At 44.5% G+C, this 19506-nt stretch overlaps 3 protein-coding genes across 4 annotated transcripts in view; 2 read left to right on the top strand and 1 right to left on the bottom strand.

Annotated features, from left to right (window-relative positions):
• LOC117746064 (vang-like protein 1) overlaps positions 1-3616 on the top strand; it is a 41851-nt gene extending 38235 nt beyond the window's left edge. For both annotated transcript variants that reach the window (XM_034554882.1, XM_034554874.1), the window contains exons 7-9: positions 1932-2082; positions 2225-2459; positions 2566-3616. In XM_034554882.1, coding sequence (XP_034410773.1) covers positions 1932-2082; positions 2225-2459; positions 2566-2826 — 647 coding nt within the window. In that variant the 3' untranslated portion in view covers positions 2827-3616. The remainder of the gene's footprint in view (positions 1-1931; positions 2083-2224; positions 2460-2565) is intronic.
• Positions 3617-7436: 3820 nt separating this feature from the next.
• LOC117743218 (calsequestrin-2-like) lies at positions 7437-15203 on the bottom strand. The gene is made up of 11 exons (XM_034551050.1): positions 13480-15203; positions 12030-12114; positions 11751-11851; positions 11128-11236; positions 10352-10425; positions 9443-9573; positions 9324-9369; positions 9183-9237; positions 8996-9096; positions 8828-8902; positions 7437-8748 (listed from the first exon to the last, which is right to left on the bottom strand). The coding sequence occupies exons 1-11, from the start codon at positions 13720-13722 to the stop codon at positions 8539-8541; spliced, it is 1230 nt and encodes a 409-aa protein (XP_034406941.1). The 5' UTR covers positions 13723-15203; the 3' UTR covers positions 7437-8538.
• Positions 14354-19433, top strand: poglut1 (protein O-glucosyltransferase 1). Its single transcript, XM_034551058.1, has 11 exons — positions 14354-14453; positions 14991-15081; positions 15249-15392; positions 15585-15720; positions 15817-15938; positions 16041-16100; positions 16216-16315; positions 16428-16486; positions 16649-16816; positions 17463-17519; positions 17630-19433. Exons 1-11 carry the CDS (start codon positions 14381-14383, stop codon positions 17784-17786), a joined length of 1167 nt encoding a protein of 388 aa, XP_034406949.1. The 5' UTR covers positions 14354-14380; the 3' UTR covers positions 17787-19433.
• Positions 19434-19506: the final 73 nt, after the last annotated feature.

Below are 19506 nucleotides of genomic sequence, written 5' to 3'. Positions count from 1 at the left end.
AAAAAGTGTTTTTAGGAACATAAAGCATACAGGTGATTTGTAGTCGATGCGTGTGGTTATGCGGTACCCGACTCAAACGCTGTCTCCTCTCCTCGTGTGTCTCCTCCCACTGACGCTAACCCTTTTAAGACTCCTTCAGAGCGAGGCTGAACGCCTACCTGCTTGGCAGTAAGTAGACGCAGCGCTGCTACCAACCAGAGCACCTTTGTGTTCACTTCCTGTGCACGTTACAGTGTCCTTGAAGCCACACCTCCTTTTCCCACAGAAGTGATGCTTCCTTCACTCACTCTTCACGCATGAAGGGTCGTCCTCGCAAACAGCTGGAAGACTGTGGCACAGACCCTCTGTATTGAATCATCACACTCCCTTAAGTGTGCTCAAGCTTCACTTTAGTGCACTAACTTGACTCCCTCTTAGTTTAGCTTCTTTCTTCTCTCTCCTCCTGCAGCTCGTCTCCGTTGGTGAGAGACGGCTGATAAATCAATAACTATTACGCTGCCGGTCTTGTCGTTTCTCTCTCAGGTCTCATCCTCCTTCATTTTAATTCTCAGGGACCCCTCTCTCTGTGTGTCTCTCTCTCTCTCTCTGTGACGGTCTCTCTCTCTGTAATAAATAAGTCCAACTCCGGGACAGACTATAATCTCCCCCCCGGGCCCAAAGCAACCACAACACTCAGTTATGCTGCATCCAAATGGGTCCAGGTGATTTTTACGACCGTGTGGTTTTCTTTGCTCCCGTACCGGGGATTGAGAATGAAGATTAAAAGATTCAAAAGAGCCGACATAAAAACAAATCAAACAAATTTAAATACTGTTATACATGGTTCCGGTCACAATTCAATGAAAACATATCAAAATGATAATTATCTAGACTGTCTGTAATAGCCGATCCCGTGCCTCATTAAAATCACATCACCAATGTTTCTTTTCATGTTTAATTATGACACTACATTATAACACAAACATGTACACACACCAATGTGTATTGTATTGAGCGATGGATGGTAACATGTTTTTGTGTGTAGCTTATTAAATTACACTTACGTTTTAATGAAAAAGATTTTACGCAGCATGCTTTTTCCTCTCTTTGGCGGAGAATGATCTGCATTTTAACACATTACATTTGGATTCATTCTTCACGCTACTTTTATTAATACATTTTCTTTAATGCAATTTTGTCGTAGTGTAAATATTGGGGCTAACGGCACATTTGGATGTGGGTCGTTTCATCCTGCGTTGTCGTAGCTGCAGCAAAAAAAGTTGAAAATGGAATCAACCTCTGGGGGAAAAAAGCTCCCTGATGGGCCCTCGTGCCCTCGTCGCCGGCTTCAGACTGAATGCGGCCCGTCAACCATTTAACGAGTTGTGCCCCTATTTATTTTGCGTGGGTGTAACCAGACATAACGTTTCAACCATTCCCTGCATTACTTTGTATGATTTCTTTCATGAAGGTTGTTTTAAACCTCCCATAGGAAAGGCGGCTCAACACATGCCTGGTTTATGTTGAATTATTCTGTTCACGCACGATCCCTGCCCCGCATTAATAATTCAGCGGCTCTGCCTTCTTTTAACCTGCATTAACACCAGGCGCTGGTTCATCAGCAGCCTCCCGTCCTCGTTCCCCCCCAAAAAAAATTACTCCTGGAGGCACCGAGTGGCAGAGGAAAGGGAACGCTTGAATATCAATGGCGATGATTCTTCCAATGATCACCGCGCTCAGAAACAATGAAATATTATTACTTTGTGTGGCTTTTCACGTTAGCTGTAGCTTGGTGATGAAAGGAAATGGACCGTGGTTTATGTGCATCAGTAATCTACCTCTCCACTTTAAAAGCACGTTGCACTTGATGTCATCACCAAAGATTTGTTTTCCTTCACCTTCGTCTTCAAGGCTTTGGAGACATCTCTGTCTCATCCGTTTGCCCTCGACAGGTCCAGGGAACAACGCGCCAGCAGCAGGACTGGCCCACTCCCAGTCCAGGGCCATGATCGCAGCCGCCGCCCGCCGCAGAGACACCAGCCACAACGAGCTGTACTACGAGGAGGCGGAGCACGAGAGGCGCGTGCGCAAGCGCAAAGCGCGGTAAGTTATTTTCTGGGCGCCTCGCCGATAAAAAAAAGTGCACAGGAAATAAAACGAGTCGCCTCTTTAGCGTAAGAATATATTCCGATCAGGAGTCACGCCAGCTCCGAATGAAACGTGTTGGGTTCCTCCCTCCCTCTAGGCTGGTAGTGGCGGTGGAGGAGGCGTTCACACACATTAAGCGCATGCAGGAGGAGGAGCAGAAGAAGGCCCCGGGGGATGTGATGGACCCCCGGGAGGCGGCGCAGGCCATCTTCCCGTCCATGGCGCGCGCCTTGCAGAAGTACCTGAGGACCACCAAGCAGCAGCACTGCCACAGCATGGAGAGCATCCAGCAGCACCTGGCCTTCTGCATCACCAACAACATGACGCCCAAGGTCCCCGATTAGATTTCTGTAAAGATTCATTCCCAAGTGAGATGTCCACTTATTGTGAGTTGTGATAACAGTGTGTGTGTGTGTGTGTCTCTCTCTCCCCGCCCAGGCGTTCCTGGAGTGCTACCTAACCTCAGGTCCCACCCTGCAGTACAGCCGGGACCACTGGCTGGCCCGCCAGTGGACGCTGGTCAGCGAGGTGTCGGTGACCAGCGGCCTGAAAGACGGCTCCACCTTCTTGCTCCGGTGCGCAGACTTCAGCCTGGTGGTGACGACAAAGAGGATCCCTTACATCCAGATGTCGGAGGAATACATCGACCCCAAGTCGCACAAGTTCGTGCTGCGGCTACAGTCCGAAACCTCCGTATAGGACCCCGAACTTTTAGTTTCAATTGCTCACTCTGTTATGTTGCTCTCAAATGTTTCACTTTGGGTTTGAATTTTTTATTTTTATTTTATATATATATTATATATGAATCTATATATTATCTTTTTTTAATGTTTTGATTTGGATGACATCAAAATAAAGCCGTCTCGGACAAACCGCCGAGGATGGTGGTGGACTCGATTCAGGTTGTTTTTTAAACGGAAACACACGACAGGTGTCCTCGTCTGCAACATTTGAAAGTATTCGAATGCTCAACCAGATTAAATGCATTTGACAGAAACGAAAACGTCAATCAGACTTTGCATTAAATGCACATCTATGTACGTTTTCTAAATGAAAAGAATATTCCACTTGAGAGGGCGGAACATGTGACCTCCCTCTCGCCTCATCGCCGCTTCCACAGCTGTAGCGCTCTTCTCTCTCGAACCCGATTCTTCTCACAGGTGCAATGGAGGAAAACCGCGACACGTTTCCACTCCAGTTGGTAACAACACGCGGCACGTTTTCACACCGGGGAGAAAGTCGACATCGATGCGGATCATAAGAGACGCTGGACGCGTGCCCGAAAAAACATTTGCCCTGCCTCGTCCGTTCAGTGACCTCCTCGGATAAAAAGTACTACTGATTCCTCCGAAGGAGAACTTCCTCTCTGCAGGCCGCAAAGCAGAGAAACTGAAATACCGTACATTTTCATATTCAAGACAGTTTTTCAAGTGAGCTTATCCAAGGGGGAACAAGTAGAGGCCGCTCGCTAATAAAGCCTAGATTTTTTTTTAAATTAAAAATTACCAGCGTGAATCTAGTATAATGTGCATTTTCCACAGCAGTAACTCTGGTGTCACACTGACCAATCTGCTGCTCAGAGTTTCTTTAGGTGTATCTGATCTCTAGTTGTTAATCTAACATCAACTTTTCCTTTTGGGTTTTTGTTTTCACATTAAAAACCGACACAAGGGGAACGCTGCTAAACCTTTTTTTTGTTTTTCTGCCGAACCATTTTCTGTGTCTTGATTTACATTTTTTTTCTCTCTCCTGTGTTTCCAAATTAAGAACAAGTGAGATTTTTAATTAAAAAAACGCAGGTTTAGCCAGGATAATCATAATCTTTCAGTTCCTTTAAAAAAAGAAAAAAAGGAAAACAGATGGGGGGGTCCAAAACTGTTTCGCTAAAGGCAGGTCAGTTAGGATTCATGTATTGCAAGTGATGTAAATTAAAACTCACCTGAAAAGACAACTTTGTCTTTACCTGGTGGAAGTGATGCACTGGAGCCCCTTGTGGCCAAAGTTAATATTACAACAACAAACACAATGATTCGACAAAAAACCTATGACATGCAACTAAGGTTTTCAGTTGGGAATCAAAAATGTTCACATCTAAGACTTTAAATGTGAACATTCTGGAGAGAAAGTGTTGAGTGTTTTTGGAATCAGTGCTGTGGAAATGGACATTACACAGATTTTACCAAGACAATAAAAGGCACTGTTTGAGAATTAGTTTGAGAGCAGTTTGAGAGCAGGGCGGGACCTCCCTCCCAACAGGACCGTCTGGTTTCCCTTGACTACCGGGTCTCGCTCTGTTCTCTGCCGCTTGCAGCGAGTCCCTCGGGGTCAGAAGGGAGTTTGTTTCTTTCACCTTGATGAACCAGTCAGACGAATCCAGCTAATGGCACTAAAACAAAACGTCGACACCCTCAGGTGTAACTTGCTCAAGTAGGAAAAAAGATTCTGGTGATATCCTCTTCTGTGGCTCTGAGCAGGGTTGTCCCCTACTGCCCCCTGGCTGGTGAATGTCACTTTGTCTGCCTGAGGGAAAAAACATTAAACAAACACACACACACACACACACCAAGATGCTGGTAATTTAAGCAAATATATATATTTCACTGTAAACTTGTAACTGTTAAAGCACCTGGGCTAAAAATGCAAAAAAAGACTTCTTGATTTGGTCACATTTTAAACCTACTGACAGATGAACTTTGTAAGATCCCAATGTGACCATGCCTCCTGTGTTTACACTGTAACTATTTATGTAAACAAGCATGTGTGTGTGTGCCTGCGCGTGTGTATGTGTATGTATGTATGCCCTCCCCCCCCTCTACATCACCGCTGTCTGCCACGCTGTTGCCGGGTTACAGTCCTCTCTTTTGTCGGGACGGCTCTGTGACGATGACTTGACATTGCAATGTAAGACATGTTTCACTTTCACAGGTATTAGCGTTTGTATGAAAACAATAATAAACATTTTTATGAACATTTGTAAAACTGGTGTGTGGAGACAAATGGGTTTGATGCCTTGTTTTGGGATTCACTGCTCTTCTTTTTTTTTTACCTCCCTTTTGTGATTTCCTATATATCCCAGAATGCATCTAAGAAGGTTAAAGGTGGCTGGTTAGTGTGTGAATACCAAACGTACTCGTGAAAATGAGGACTATGTGCTCAAAACCCAACATTTAAAAAAGGGCCAGTGTGTAGGATTTGGGGAGATTATCAGAAATTAAATGGTATTCATATTCATATCTATGTTTTCATTGGTCTATAATAATCACCTGAAAAAGACAATTGTTAGAGCAAACCTAATGGCGTTGCCGTGGCTTTGGAAAGGGAGGAGTGAGTGAAGTTCAGTTCAGTTGCCTTTAATTTATGCATTGCATTCTGGTCTATTGATGCTGTTTTTGTCTCTTTTTGTTTGAGGCTTCTATAATGGATTTATTTTCTTCTTATTTTTTTACATAAATGGTTCGAAATATTTTAACATGATTTTTGAGGGCATAGAGATATGAATTGATAAAACCTCACAGTTTTGTGGAGTACAAATTAAAGTGCACATGTAACATTATTTGCTCAATTTAAGGTGGTTTTACCCTTTATGAAAATGACCCTTTTACAACAAGATAACAAATCACATTAAAGCTGCGAGCAGCATTGATCGGGCCCTCGACAATTCACGCACGGTTTACGCGGCCGAGTGTCTGCGACCGTCGGACCAAGTGTCCACGAGTTGGAGGTTTTTCCTGCATAGAGTGATGCTGGAAAAGCATCTTCATTTCATAACTGTTAATCAGCAAGGATTTTAGACCACTGACCACATTTGAAGCCTATCCGATGATTTGCCTAGGAGGAATGGGCTAAATTATGAAAAGAATCATAATGACCCACATAACTTTTCGTGAAAATCGGACCAAGGGTTTAGGATAAAATGGAAAAAAACTGTTTTTTACCAAATTCAAAATGGCGGAAAATCTAAGATGGCGCATTTTATGGTCACCTTGAACATATTTGTAGAGCAGGTCCAAGTGGACATGTGTACCAAATTTCAAGTCTATCGGCCATTGCTGAAAACAAGTATTAGCTTTTCCAACACAAGGGGGCGCCACCGAGCTAATTGTTTCGACTTTTTCCCGACACCCCAATCAGATAAGTATTTTCACCGATTCTGATATGTGTGGAAATGTTGAAGTATGCAACTTTAGGCCATGGCCCTCTTTTCCCCTTGCAAAGTGCCAGCATAAGAATAAGAATAAGAAACGACACAACAATAGGTCCTCGACCGACTTCTTCGGGTCTTGGGCCCTAAATATTGTGACCATGATCGTTCTAGGCTCCCGTAGAAAGCAAAGTGTACCACTGGTATGTGTCCCGTTCTCCCTACAATCAAACTGCATGGCTTTTTTCCCCCCATTACCTCTCTCCCATTCTTCCAGACTCCGTCCTCAGCATCTCCCATACGCAGCAGCTCCGCGGCCCCAGCTGCAGGCTACACCGGCGCGCTGCTCTGTCGCTGCCCATTAGGGGTGACGGGCCCGCCGTGTCACGCGCAGGAGCCACATCCCGGCTTGTCTGGCCGTGATTTGGTGGCTTTTTTCTTCTTCTTCTTTCTCTTGTCGCGAAGCTTGCAGGTAATTGGCTTGCCATCCGCCTGTCAGAGCGGCGCAGCCGGGCCTTGTGGGTAAATGAATGTCGGGTGTCCCGGGCGCTGAAAACAAACAACCTCATACCTCCGCAAGCGCGAGGGCGGGCTGTCGGAACTCATCTGTCCCCGTCTTAATCCCCCACCTCCCGCACGAGGAAGAGGATGAGGTGCATTTGCATCTAAATGGAATGCTTTTCTCCTCCTCTATTTGTTTGGTAATGACTTTGGTCACGTGAGATGATATCCTTCCAGAACACCTCGACGCGCTTTGTTCGTTTTATATTGAATCTGACGCTGTCGTCCTTCCGCTCTCGGGTTAGGGAGGATGGGAGGATGCAGGCCTCCAGCCCTCCTCTTAGTCGGCGCTCATGTAAAACACCATCACACTGGACGTGCACGGGCCTCCCGTCACCTCGAGGCCCCGGGAGGACATCAGAGCGCGTGGCACCGGGACACCGTGTGCTTCCCTTTTTTTTCCCCTCTAGAGATTCGCGACATGTCTTCTTGCCCCCAGGTCACGTTTAAATGCGAGCGTACGCACACACACACACACACACACACACACACACACACACACACACACACACACCCACTCACTCTGCTCTCCTCTCTCTGATACGGCTCCTTGAGTTACGTGTGAACATGTGTGAGGGGGACCTTCACAATAAGAGACGTACACATATAGTTGTTGTGTACTTTTATTATGTCCGGAATTTATCCCGAGAAACAATTCAAGATTTATTTCTATTTAATTTATTGTCACACATGAGTCATCTTATCATTTACGTCAACCTTAAAGCCGCTACAATTATTAGGTTTATATTAACATATGTGTAATGTGAATTATTGTGGGACTCTGTCCTCTCAGCTTCACACGTCCTCTTTAGGGTCTTAAAGATTTGCATCCTATGTCCTTTCCACACCTCTTTACTTGACCTCAATGAAAACAGCAGTTTTCAAAAGGAACGATGTGAAGGGCAATTCATAAGGACTTTGGAAAGGACAGCACTTACAGCCACGTAATTATTGGATGGCGAAAGTTATTGATGTAGTGCTGCCGCAAGGTATTGTGGGACGGCATTAATTCCTTTTTTGTGAAGGATTTCTTAGCCAGAAGCAGTAACTTCCTGGAGCCTTGTGCTAAAGGAGATGGGAAAGGAAGCATTGAAGCACCGGGTTTCACTCTGAACCTTTCTAAGCCAAACAATACTATTCAGCAGTGAGGGGAGGTTAGCATTGAGCTAGCACAGTGGAGCATTTAGCAGCTAAAGAGCCAGAGATTTCATTCGGTTTGTGGGTGGAGACCAAAACAGAGTTAGCGGGAGAGCAAATATTGGACTAACGTCTATCATTTGACTACAAATGCTAATGCTGTTCCGCATCTGCTGCATTGCATGTGACACCACGTTAGCCATAGTAACGTAAAGGGTTTGTTAAAGTTATGGGCAAAATCTATTTATGGAGCTTTATACATGAACGCCACACAGAAGCTTCAGTACACCGATATCTTGATCCTTGGTGAATTAATGCTGCTCGCCCTTTATAACAGGAGCCACAAATTCCCCATGATGACCTTCAATCTGTTCCGTTTTATCTGCCTAACTATTTAAACCACCGTCTACAGAGTTTCATTTTTTTGGGAGACCATATGTTGTCTTTCATTTTCACTTAATTTGAATGATTTGGAGACAATTTGTAAGTAATGTGGTTCTAATGGGCCAAACAAGTTCAGTTTTTCTGACCCAGGTCTGAACTGCTAGGACGCCGACCCCTTGACCTTCAGGTCAGTCGTCGCCGTCGTCTTCGTCATCTGAGTCGTGACTTTCGTAGCTGTCCTCTGGGGCGTAGCTGTCAGGGTTTTCGCGGTCGTCGGTGGACTCGTCATCGTCCTCCGTGTTCACCCTCCCTGACAGGACGTCCTCTATCCAGTCCTCCAGCTCCTCGGGGGTGGGCAGGTCCTCGTCGTTGGACATGTCCAGCCACACGCTGTCCGCCTGGAACACGGGAGCACGGAGAGAGTCAAGGTGGGCCGATCCGCGATGGTGAAGTCTTAAGATTTTAACCACTACTTACATCGGTGACGTTGACCACACCAATCTGAGGTCTAAACAGGTCCAACTTGAAGGTTTTTTCCCAGTAAGTTGTCAGCTGGAAGGGGGCGAGACAAGTCAATTTAAACAATCAGTGACACATTAATTAGATTATCCTGTTGGAAATCTGAAGCCAACAATGAGGCAGAACCAGAGGGAAGTCGTCGGGGTCGATCCAGACGATGCTGAGCTCTGGGTTGTTGGTGTTGTCTCTTGCCACGTCTTTCAGGATCTCCAGGAACTCGTAGCCATCTGAGGGACGACAGAACAGAGTAACCTGAGCTCGGCTCCAGATGCTAAAGAAAATAAGGCAAAATATAAAGTGGGGAGGCACAGACCTGGATCTTCCTCCTCGGCAAACGCCACAATATGTATTCCGTCCATGTCGTCCTCCTGGACATTTGAAGCAGAAAAAAAAGTTCAGATTTGCAACTAAAATCCGCGAAAGACAATTCTGTGAGACCGAAACACCCACTCACCCATGTTTCAAACATGTTCTCCGCCCGGAGCTTCCTCAAAGTGGCCCTGTAAAGAGCAAATGTATAGCCAGGTTGTAACGGCGTTGAGGAAACCCTGGAAAGATTTCAATCGAACCGACCTTCTGTGCTGGTTGACGAACTCGACGATGTCCATCTCCGACAGAGGTCTGCCAGGCAGGATGGCCGGCTCTTCCATGAACGGCTCGTAAAAATTCACCTCGTTCATCTTGAGGGAGAGATGTTTGGCTACCTTTTAAAAAGAGAAAAAAAAGAAACACTGCTTTAGAGGAAGTCACTGTTTCTGGAACAAAATAGTCCCCCATAAAACCACAGCCTGTCATTTTGACACTTTTGTATAGACCAAAATTATAAATTTTCCTCAGAGGGCATTACAATCTGTACACATACGACATCCTCTGTACGGGACCCTCACTTAGGATCAGGAAAAACCTCTGTTAACCTTTAACGGGGAGAAAAAGGGAAGAAACCTTCGGGAGAGCAACAGAGGACGATCCCTCTATCAGGATGGACATGTGCGCTGAATGAACAACGTAACATTCAATGAATATGACAGAAAGTATTCATGAGTGATAGGCATGATGAAACAGTTACAACTACCAAAAATATCAGCAACAGTGGATATAATAGAATAATAATGACAATTAAAGCAGTAATGATATTGGCAACAATAACAGCAATGCAACTAATAATGATATTAGCAGTAGGTGTTATAACGTGTTAATTAGTGCACCTTAAATGTGCTAGTTGGATTTTATAAAATTTTGGACAGAGCCAAGCTGTTTCCCCCAGTTTCAAATAATGATGCTAAGCTATGCTAACCAGCTGCTTGCTGTTGCTTCATATGTGAAAATCTTTTTCACATCTCACTCTCTACAAAAATGCAAATGGATGTATATTCCAAAATGCCGAGGCTATTAAACAGTGTACCAACGAGCCGTGTGAGAGTAATCAAAAGTTATAAATAAATAAATACAGATAAGAACTTGATTTTGCACAGCAAGACTTACAGATTTATCAAATGTAGCAAAGAATTTGATGTAAGGTTGAAAACGCTCCGATGCCTCCTGAAAAGCTTTGTAGTCTGAGAAAAAGGGAGACAGAGAGAGAAAGAGAGAGAGAGAGATTGATAAGGAACTTGCAGAAACCGAAGTAGAGAAGGTAAAAACGGATTACGGTGCAGGACTTCATCATTCCCACCCTGCTCACATCCACAGCCCAAATCTAGCGTATATGTGATCGGGAAGGCAAGCGCACTCGCTTCATTCAATTTCCCATCATGATTCTACCGTCTCCACCCAAAGTAACAACGCCTCTCTTGATGCAGTTTGATTGGCTTGTAACGCGTTACGGGCTCTGCTCCCGTCAAGGTCACGACCAAGGACCATCCTATCTCTGGACAGAAATAGGCTCCATAATGAAACTTCCTGCCACTGTCATATTGGACCAGATAGCATCTTCCCTGTCTCACTTTTTCTCCCTCTTTTTAAATTTTTTTTAGAGGAACTCTAATTGCAGTTTGACCTATTAGACAGAGAACTAGAAGCTATTTAAAGGCTCTCGTGGGACCGAGTGAGAGCGCCACAGTCTGGAATCAGGTTTCCCTTTAGCACGGTGATGTCGCTCCATTAGCCTCTAGATCCTATCAGTGTCTGGGGAACTTTATGGGGACAGAGATTTTTTTAACCCATCACACACTCTCTCTTTATCAATGCAAACACAAACGCATTGATAAACGCATCCCTTGCTAAAAGAGATGCTAGCACAAGATTGTTGATAAACTAACATGAATCTTCTCCCTTGAAGTAGCCAATGAGGCGGATGTCCTCCTCCATCCTCTCGAAGGCTCGCAGCTCCATGGCGTTGTTGAGCATCTCCACCGGGTCCTCCAGCACCTAGGGGGCGGTATAGCACAGGTAAATGTATTTCACTGCTAAGAAACGTCAACATATTTTGAAACCTGTGAGGCTTAGACGAGATGATTGACACCACACTTGTTTATGTGTGTCCGCTGAATGAGATGCGACCGCTAGCAACCATTAGCTTAGCTTAGCATATAGACTGGAGACAGCTAACCTGGCTCTGTCCAGCTGGAACAAAATATGTTGACTAACACAGCTAAAGCTGTCCGATTAACACGTTATATCTCATTTATTTAATCCGTTCAGGATAGCAAGGCTAGCCGTTTGTCAAGAAAGATCCTGTGCTTTTAAATTCTGGGTCAATTTTGAAAGAGGGTTTTTTAAATTCTGATTCCTGTCTCGGACTGGCCTCCTTGCCATAATAAGAAATGTAGTATTGCTATGAAATATATCATTCGCACATATTCTAACGAGGCTGCAGGTTGTTAATTGCTTGAAGTTTTCTTCTTTCAGCGGCTGAAATAGCCAAACCTGATTTTTTTCTCACATCCAACAGGAACTCCACTAGTGTGTCTGCTGAGAGCTCCCCATCAAACTCGATGACCCGGTCGTCCTTGAAAACGTACAAGCTGCCCACCTCCTCCAGACCTATTGAAATAGCATTAGGAAAGATCATTTTAAGGCTTTGCGTTTTAGAGAAAGGGGAACAAAGGGAGAGGATTTTACACAAAATTACTGATGTTGGATGCAGCAAAATCTGAGTTCTGACATTCAGCATTCACAGTAATGCAGCTGTTTCTGTGGAAGGAGGACAAGTGAGTCATACCCAGTTTTTTGGCTACTTTGGCATCCTTCTGGGAGTCCACCATCCCAAAACCGATGTCTTTGTTCTCCAGGACCTGAGCGGTGAGCTGGGCAGTCACACAGACACATGTCAGTCAGTAAATATAAACTGTGTTAAGGTCTAATTAGCTAATGATGCTATCGCGCTGAAGTAACATGAAAAGCTCATTAAACATCAGAATGTACGTAACTGCAATGTGGAAAAAAGCACTTCAGCACCACGGACAGCTCCATTGATTTACCAACACATTCTTTGTCGCACGGTCATTAAAAAAAAAGGATGGGAAAGAGACTTGTGACCGTCTTATTCTTGGAAAATTAGAAATCACGTCAACGTTCAGTAAAGAATCTGTTGATCAGTCCGAAATACAAACACCTCCTGCTTTTCTAAGCGGATTTGAGCTGCATTCTAAGTAAAAAACATGTGTCCCCTCATCTCATACTTGTACCTCAGGAATACGACGGGAAGCGATGCCAGTCTAGTTATTTCTAGTCAACAGCCAGATAGTAGAGGGATTTTGGGAACCAGCTCTAATTAGCAGAGTGACCTAGAAACTGTCCCTGGATACATGGCGACTGTGGGTCAGTGGTTAGCAGGTCTGTCTTTCAACCAGGGAGTTGGTGGTTCAATCCCCGCCCTAGTCGATGTGTCCTTGAGCAAGACACTTAACCCTGCATTGTTCCCTGTAGCTGTGTTTACAGTGTATGAATGTAACATGATTTTAAGTCGCTTTGGATAAAAGCGTCAGCTAAATGACATGTAATGTAATACATGATGGGATTAAAGTGGCGGCTTTGTGCAGGTAAAATAGATGTGAATCCATCTCCACTTTCACTGGCTAAGTGAGAAAGCTTTGGACTGTCTGTCGCAATCAACAGGATTCAGGAAATGTCGAGTTCAAAATCATAAAAAAAGTTGTTGAGATATTTGATATTCTAAGGTTTCTAAGTTGTAACCATTGGCTCTGTTAATATTTAATTCCTGATTTTTTTATACTTATAAACGATTAATAAAAACAACGTATGGGTTTGCAGTCTGTGATAAAACTCTTTGACTGGTTAGACCAAAACACATTTATTGATAGCCTTTTAAACATTAAAAACTGCAGACTCAAGAGCATTTAAAACATGACAAAACAATGATTTATGCATGTATTACTACCATATAACTGTTATATGTTATAGACTACACCATCCAGAGGGATTTTCACAACCTGGCAACCCAAAAGCCTCAAGAAAATATTCACCAACCAAAGATAAAGAAAAGAAAGTGCTCTCTCAAAACTGTATACGATTCTAAAGGAGCAGTATAGGGCGTTATCAATGGCAATGAACTCCAATTCCACTCTGAAGAAAGAATATCGGCACTAATCTCCATGCCCTCTGTACTTTAACTCTACTCCTCCAACTCCTCCGGCTCTTCTCTTCCTCACCTCCAGCACCAGCTCTGTCATCTGGAAGCGCTTCTGCAGGCCCTTGCTGGCCGGCAGCGGCTCATGGTAGAACAGGCACAGCAGGTCGTATCTCTTCAGGGCCTTCTTGTAGTTGCGCTCGCTGACGTCCAGCACCCTGTCCCTGCCGTCGAAATTGGGGAACTCCAGACCTTCCTCGGCGCTGCAGATGAGAACCAGGCGGAGGCAAAGGCCGGACAGCAGAGAGAGCCAGAGCCGCTGCATCGTCGGTTGCGCTTGCGAAGGCGTTTCGTCAGGCCGAAATAAAGTTTGCAGAGAAATCAAAATAGCTCTCAAGGCCTGGCTGGCAGAGGTCAGTATATACAGTACGAGATCTAGGTTCGATATTCCATCCTCTCTGCTTCTCTCTCCATCTCTCCCTCTCCACCTGTCTTCTCTCTCCTCCTCTCTCACTCAGTCTTACCACCGCGAAACTCCCAGGAGGGCCTCCCCCCCCTTTTCTCTCTCTGACTGAGAAAGTCATCTCAACGGCCCACGGACAAATTATCCACGCCTTGGACATTAATTCAGAAATTCGAGAAAAAAGGAACTGAAAATTTCATCAACCAATTAATTAGCAATTATTCTGATATATGTGCATTGGGAAATTAAATCTAATGCCATGAAATTAAATGAAGACTTGATTCCATTAATTCAAACTGGCTGAGTGTGAATGTAAATGTAGAAAAGACAGATTTTGAGTGGAATATCCCTTTAATGCCAATTTGGGCTATTCGTCCCAACTGTTACGGTAACGCAACCTGTAAATTAATCTCGTTGTGCGCATTGCCGTAATGACGGCGTTCAGCCCGAAGCAACAGATCCCAGATCCCCCGCTCTTTGTGTCTCCTCCCCCAGACAGAGCTGGAGGATACGCTGAAAAATGGAGCGCTCCTGGCTGTGGAGGTTTTTAATACTGTTGCAACTTTGTGCCCTGTGTTTGGTTCCCGCATCAGGTAACGGTAACGGCAACGGCACGTTGGAAACGAACACGACTCGTGAAACCACATTTACACGCGGCGGGGAGACTTCGTTCAGTTCCGCTGAACCGACTTGAGGCAACTTTTAGTTGTTGGGAGTCATTCATCCCCTCGCGAGCTAGCGAGCTAGCCTATGAGCTAACTCCACTAAGCTAACCGGGACGAGTTGCGGTTAAACGTTTCGCTTCCGGTAATATTGAAACATATAATTTATATCAATTAAAAACATGGTTTTATTCATTGAGGCTGTGTGTGGGTTAAATTGGCTCATGCTGGTTAGATCTAACGGATGGTCTGGCTGGCTTCCCTCTCAGTATTTACTGAATAATGCATATTTAGTAGATTTTTTCAAATTAATACACCGCGTGGGAAAGTGAAAGATACTTAAGGTCCTTTTTAGGACACGTGACCTCCATGTTGAACCACTCGCCTTTGTGGGCAGCCTCGTGAGCGCCTGATCCAATACATCCAATATGAACATTGTTTCTGACGCTGTTTGTTATTGTTTGGTAGGTCAACAGTGGAAGGAAATTAGAGACACCATTTCTAATGCTGTTAAAGGGCACACGCCGTGCAACCCTGTCAACTGTAGCTGCCATTTAAGGTGCGTGTGATGCCATAATGTCTTTTCTTTCAATGCCGTACCTTATTACAGGACGATGTTAGATCAGTGAAGGCGGTCGTCATTCCTCGGATGCAGGTTTTCTTTCTTTTTTGCATTAGCCAACGTTGTGGACCTGATTGTTCCTCTGCCACTCTTTCTGACCCCAGAGTCCTCCAGGATGACTTGCGGCCCTTTAGAGGGAGACTCTCTGAGGACGTCATGGCTGCGACTGTCCAGAGAGGGGTAGGCACCCACTACCAGATCATCGGACACAAGTTGTACAGGGAACATAACTGCATGTTCCCCGCCAGGTAAGGAGGGGAAAAGTGCCTGGTGGGATTATTAGTATTGTGTGATCACGTCCAAAGTCAAAAAAAGTCAACCCTGTTTCTTGCTTAATCCCATTGACAGAATATGTACAGTGTGTGTGTGTGTGTATATATATATATATATATATATATATACTTTTGTGTGCGCTGCCTAGATCTGCCGTCTGCTTTCAGGTGCAGCGGGGTGGAGCATTTCATCCTGGAGGTGATTGACAGGTTACCTGACTTGGAGATGGTGGTAAACGTGAGGGATTACCCTCAAGTCCCCAGCTGGGTGCAGCCGACCCTGCCTGTCTTCTCTTTCAGTAAGGTCAGAACTTCAGGCGTCAGTTTTACTCGCACGTAACACCGACGTTCATTAAAATATGTAACTGGTTTTGAAACGGGCACGTTTTGATCTGAGCAGACGGCGGACTACCAGGACATCATGTACCCGGCATGGACGTTTTGGGAGGGAGGGCCTGCTGTGTGGCCCATATACCCCACTGGACTGGGAAGGTGGGACCTGATGAGGGATGACCTCAAAAAGTAAGGTTTTATATTTGCTATTAATTGGCGTAAATCGTTAGTCGAGTGTTCACAAAAGAAGAAATGGATTAATGGAACACAGTGTGATGTTTGTCGTGGTAGATCTGCTGCGCAGTGGCCATGGAAGAAGAAAGAGTTCAAAGGGTTCTTCAGAGGCTCCAGGTCAGTCCTGTGTTATTACGCAACATTACACAACAATCGTGTTTTCATGTCAGTTATCATATTTAACTTCTACCCAGCTATCTTCTCACCACAGCCTCTCTGTTTGCTTCGACAGGACCAGTCCAGAGCGCGACCCTCTCATCCTCCTGTCCAGAGAGGCTCCGGAGCTGGTGGATGCAGAGTACACGAAGAACCAGGCCTGGAAGTCAGAGAAGGTCAGTCCCATCCAGACGTAACACAAGATATTATAGTAACTTGTGACTTTTCTTTTATATTCCAAAAGGAATCTTGTGTATCTTATTTACCAACCTTTTTTCTGTCTCTTAGGACACGCTAGGGAGACCCCCAGCCAAAGAAATCCCACTGGTCGATCACTGCAAATACAAGTAGGCTGGATTCTATATCGGAGACAAAATATATATATATATTTTTAACATGGCAGCTCGTTAGACCTCAACAGCATCACCGAATGTACATAAAATAAATGCGCGAATCCCTTTTGAGAGCAGTTGTGACGGTCCCGGCCGACCCTTGTCGTATCCTCCCAGGTATCTGTTCAACTTCCGAGGCGTGGCGGCTAGCTTCCGCCTCAAACATCTCTTCCTCTGTGGCTCCCTGGTGTTTCACGTGGGGGATGAGTGGCAGGAGTTTTTCTACCCTCAGCTGCAGCCCTGGGTCCACTACATCCCGGTCAAGCAGGACCTCTCTGATGTCAGGTACCTCAGCTGGAGTCGGGACGTCTTTCTCCTATCGCTGTGATGATTGTGTGCAGTCCCGGTGTAAATGTTTTTAGTTCCACTGATTTTTACAAGCTGTGTTGTCACCTGTTTTTCACAGCCTCGGATCGGATATAGATTATATTTTTGTTCCGGTATCCGCGTCATTGCTTCTTAATGAAGATTGCTAACGGGATCATATTTAACGTTAAAAGGGATCGTCTGTTTGTTTTTTTTGCAGGAGATTTGTATGAGCTTCTCCACAGTCCGTGTATTTACTACAGTAAATGGAGTTTGGGCCTCAAAAGTTCCTGCAGATAACAATAATTAAGTGCTTGCTGACCCTTTTGGAAACAAAGCAGTATAAATGTGTCCTCTCGCATTATAAATTTACAATTTACAATGTTTCTGCATGTATGTCGACATCCTACAAATACACACGTTACGCTTGGAGAAACCTGACAAGTTTCACGTTCAGATTCACAATTCGGCATGCCAGCAGTTGACGGAGCGGAATCGCTACTGAAGGCGCTTTCCATTCAGGCGTGAATGTTTTCAGTGCGATAAATCCTAATATACCTTGGTGTGAATCTCCTCTGTGTGCATGCTCAATGTTGATGTGTCTTCACACGCTCCGTCTCCTCAGGGAACTACTGCAGTTCGTCCAAGAGAACGATGCCATCGCACAAGAGATTGCCACAAGGTAACTGGTCATATTTTATGGTTGAATTCCTTTGGACATTAACTGTCGCAGCTATGCATTTGAAAAAGGTGAGTGATGACGTTTCTTCTCTCCCCCATCCCCCCCCACAGGGGTAAAGAATTCATCCTCAACCGCCTGCGAATGCAAGACGTCTCCTGCTACTGGGAGAGACTCCTCACCGAGTTCAGCCGTCTTCTCACCTACAAACCCAGGAGAAAGGACAACTACAACCAGATTGTCCACAGACCCGGCAGGACGGAGCTGTAGGTGCGAGACTCTGCGGGACCAGGGCAGCTGTAGTGAAGGGGAAACTCCAGATAATGAACGTCATCACTGCTCCACAACGTATGATTTCCTCACAAGCAGTGTGATGGATGTTGCCGTTTAAATCACACCTAAATTTAGCGAGTCGTTGACTCTGGAAGCTGTCATACCTCCAGGTGCCACTAGGGGGCTTATATGCCAATTCTGAGTCAGTGATTACTTTGTGGTTTAACTAGTAGATTTGCTTCTAAAAGTACCTCCTATCTTTCTTGCTTCAGTCTGTACTCACCAGCACAGTAACAGTGTTTTACTCATGAGTACTGCTCAGCCTGTGAAAACTGTTGTATTCCGTCTTCCGTGGCTCTGGAGGTGGAGGAAAATTACCCCGGTGGGTGTCAAAGTGATGTCATCGGGGCTATTTTGGTTTATGCTTGGTGACTGCACTTTTTTTCTTTTCAAGTCTGCGCGTAAACTGTGTGTGCAGAGTTTGAAAGTGATGGCAGATGTCTATTGAAACATCTTCTGTCGCCCAAGTTATTATGGGAAATGTAGGATCCAGAGTTTTTGGAGCTTGACTCGTACTAAAGTCACCCAACTTAATGGAAGTGACATCCTAAATTGCTGAAGTGACCCCTTTTTAAATGTGCAATGTGAAGACATGGTTTTGTATCATGAATCACATCTGGACAGGGCTCCAGACAACAAATGTCCATGAAAATCGAACCACTTGCAGAAAGCTGCTCAAAAATCTAACTTTTATTTGAGCGTTAACGCGTAACAAAGTTCAGTGCCTTCAGTACCTGCCGGCCGCTCGCCGAAACCCAATGAAAATATCACCTAAAACTTTTAATTTTCAATACATGAAGTGTGATGTTGACTGCTGCTCTAAAGAGTATACCAATAATAATAATAATAGTTACGGGTGCCATGCTGTTACACATTTAACGCATTCAATTATATTTCAAGGATTTCCTGGAAACTCAAAAGCTGTGATTTGCACAATATGGAATGCTTTTTTTTGCAATTTCTTCATCTGGCCTTTTTGTATGTAGAAGTACATATAGTTTGTATTCTACCTGTAAACCGTTGATCTGAAAGTCCACTTCCAACCTAGTCCTATCGATATACATACACATAATGTGCACAGAATTGATACTGGATTCCACGTTAAGTACATCTGTTGTTGACGGGGAGGCACTGCCCTCTACTGGACAACTGAGGGAACTCACAACACATCCATGTCCTGTCCAGTTTACTTGTTTGTTGCAATTGAGTTCTGCCATATGTCCAATAACTATGTCTTAATACCTTCACTAAGTGCCAACCGTAAGCAATAATGACAAGGAAATAGTTGTAATTTGATGTATGAAGTTTCCAAGAAACACTTATTGTTTTTACCTTCTTTTTTTTGTAAGTGTCTTGTTAAGAGATGATAGATAGCTGATGCAAGATGATGTTGGATATGTTGTAGTATTCACATTGTACTGTGAACAAGGAGATTATTACCGATGCAAGGTTATTTCTCACACTATCATTGAGAACTGGGTAAACATGGTCCATTTCTGTATTTTGACTAAAATGTGATGAGGCGTCAAAGTATGTTTATGTATATTTTTGTTTTTATGCCAATAAACTGTTTTTTTCTTCTTCCTAAAACACCCTGGACTCTGATCTTCATGTCGTATCGAGTGCGCATGCGTAATATTAACTTTAGTCCTCCACC

Source organism: Cyclopterus lumpus, chromosome 2, assembly GCF_009769545.1.
Source record: "Cyclopterus lumpus isolate fCycLum1 chromosome 2, fCycLum1.pri, whole genome shotgun sequence".
Taxonomy (NCBI): Eukaryota; Metazoa; Chordata; class Actinopteri; order Perciformes; family Cyclopteridae; genus Cyclopterus; species Cyclopterus lumpus.
Note: the sequence above shows the minus strand (reverse complement) of the source record. Positions and strands in the feature narration are given on the sequence as shown.

What these genes read in the sequence shown, in the direction of transcription:
- LOC117743218 (XM_034551050.1), bottom strand. Translation starts at nt 13,722, where the DNA reads ATGCAGCGGCTCTGGCTCTCTCTGCTGTCCGGCCTTTGCCTCCGCCTG. An exon ending in TAGTGGAGTTCCTGTTGGAT is followed by an intron (nt 11,237 to 11,750) that starts GTGAGAAAAAAA and finishes ACCGCCCCCTAG; the next exon opens with GTGCTGGAGGACCCGGTGGA. An exon ending in TTGCTACATTTGATAAATCT is followed by an intron (nt 9,574 to 10,351) that starts GTAAGTCTTGCT and finishes TCTTTTTAAAAG; the next exon opens with GTAGCCAAACATCTCTCCCT.
- poglut1 (XM_034551058.1), top strand. Translation starts at nt 14,381, where the DNA reads ATGGAGCGCTCCTGGCTGTGGAGGTTTTTAATACTGTTGCAACTTTGT. An exon ending in AACTGCATGTTCCCCGCCAG is followed by an intron (nt 15,393 to 15,584) that starts GTAAGGAGGGGA and finishes GTCTGCTTTCAG; the next exon opens with GTGCAGCGGGGTGGAGCATT. An exon ending in AGGCCTGGAAGTCAGAGAAG is followed by an intron (nt 16,316 to 16,427) that starts GTCAGTCCCATC and finishes TCTGTCTCTTAG; the next exon opens with GACACGCTAGGGAGACCCCC.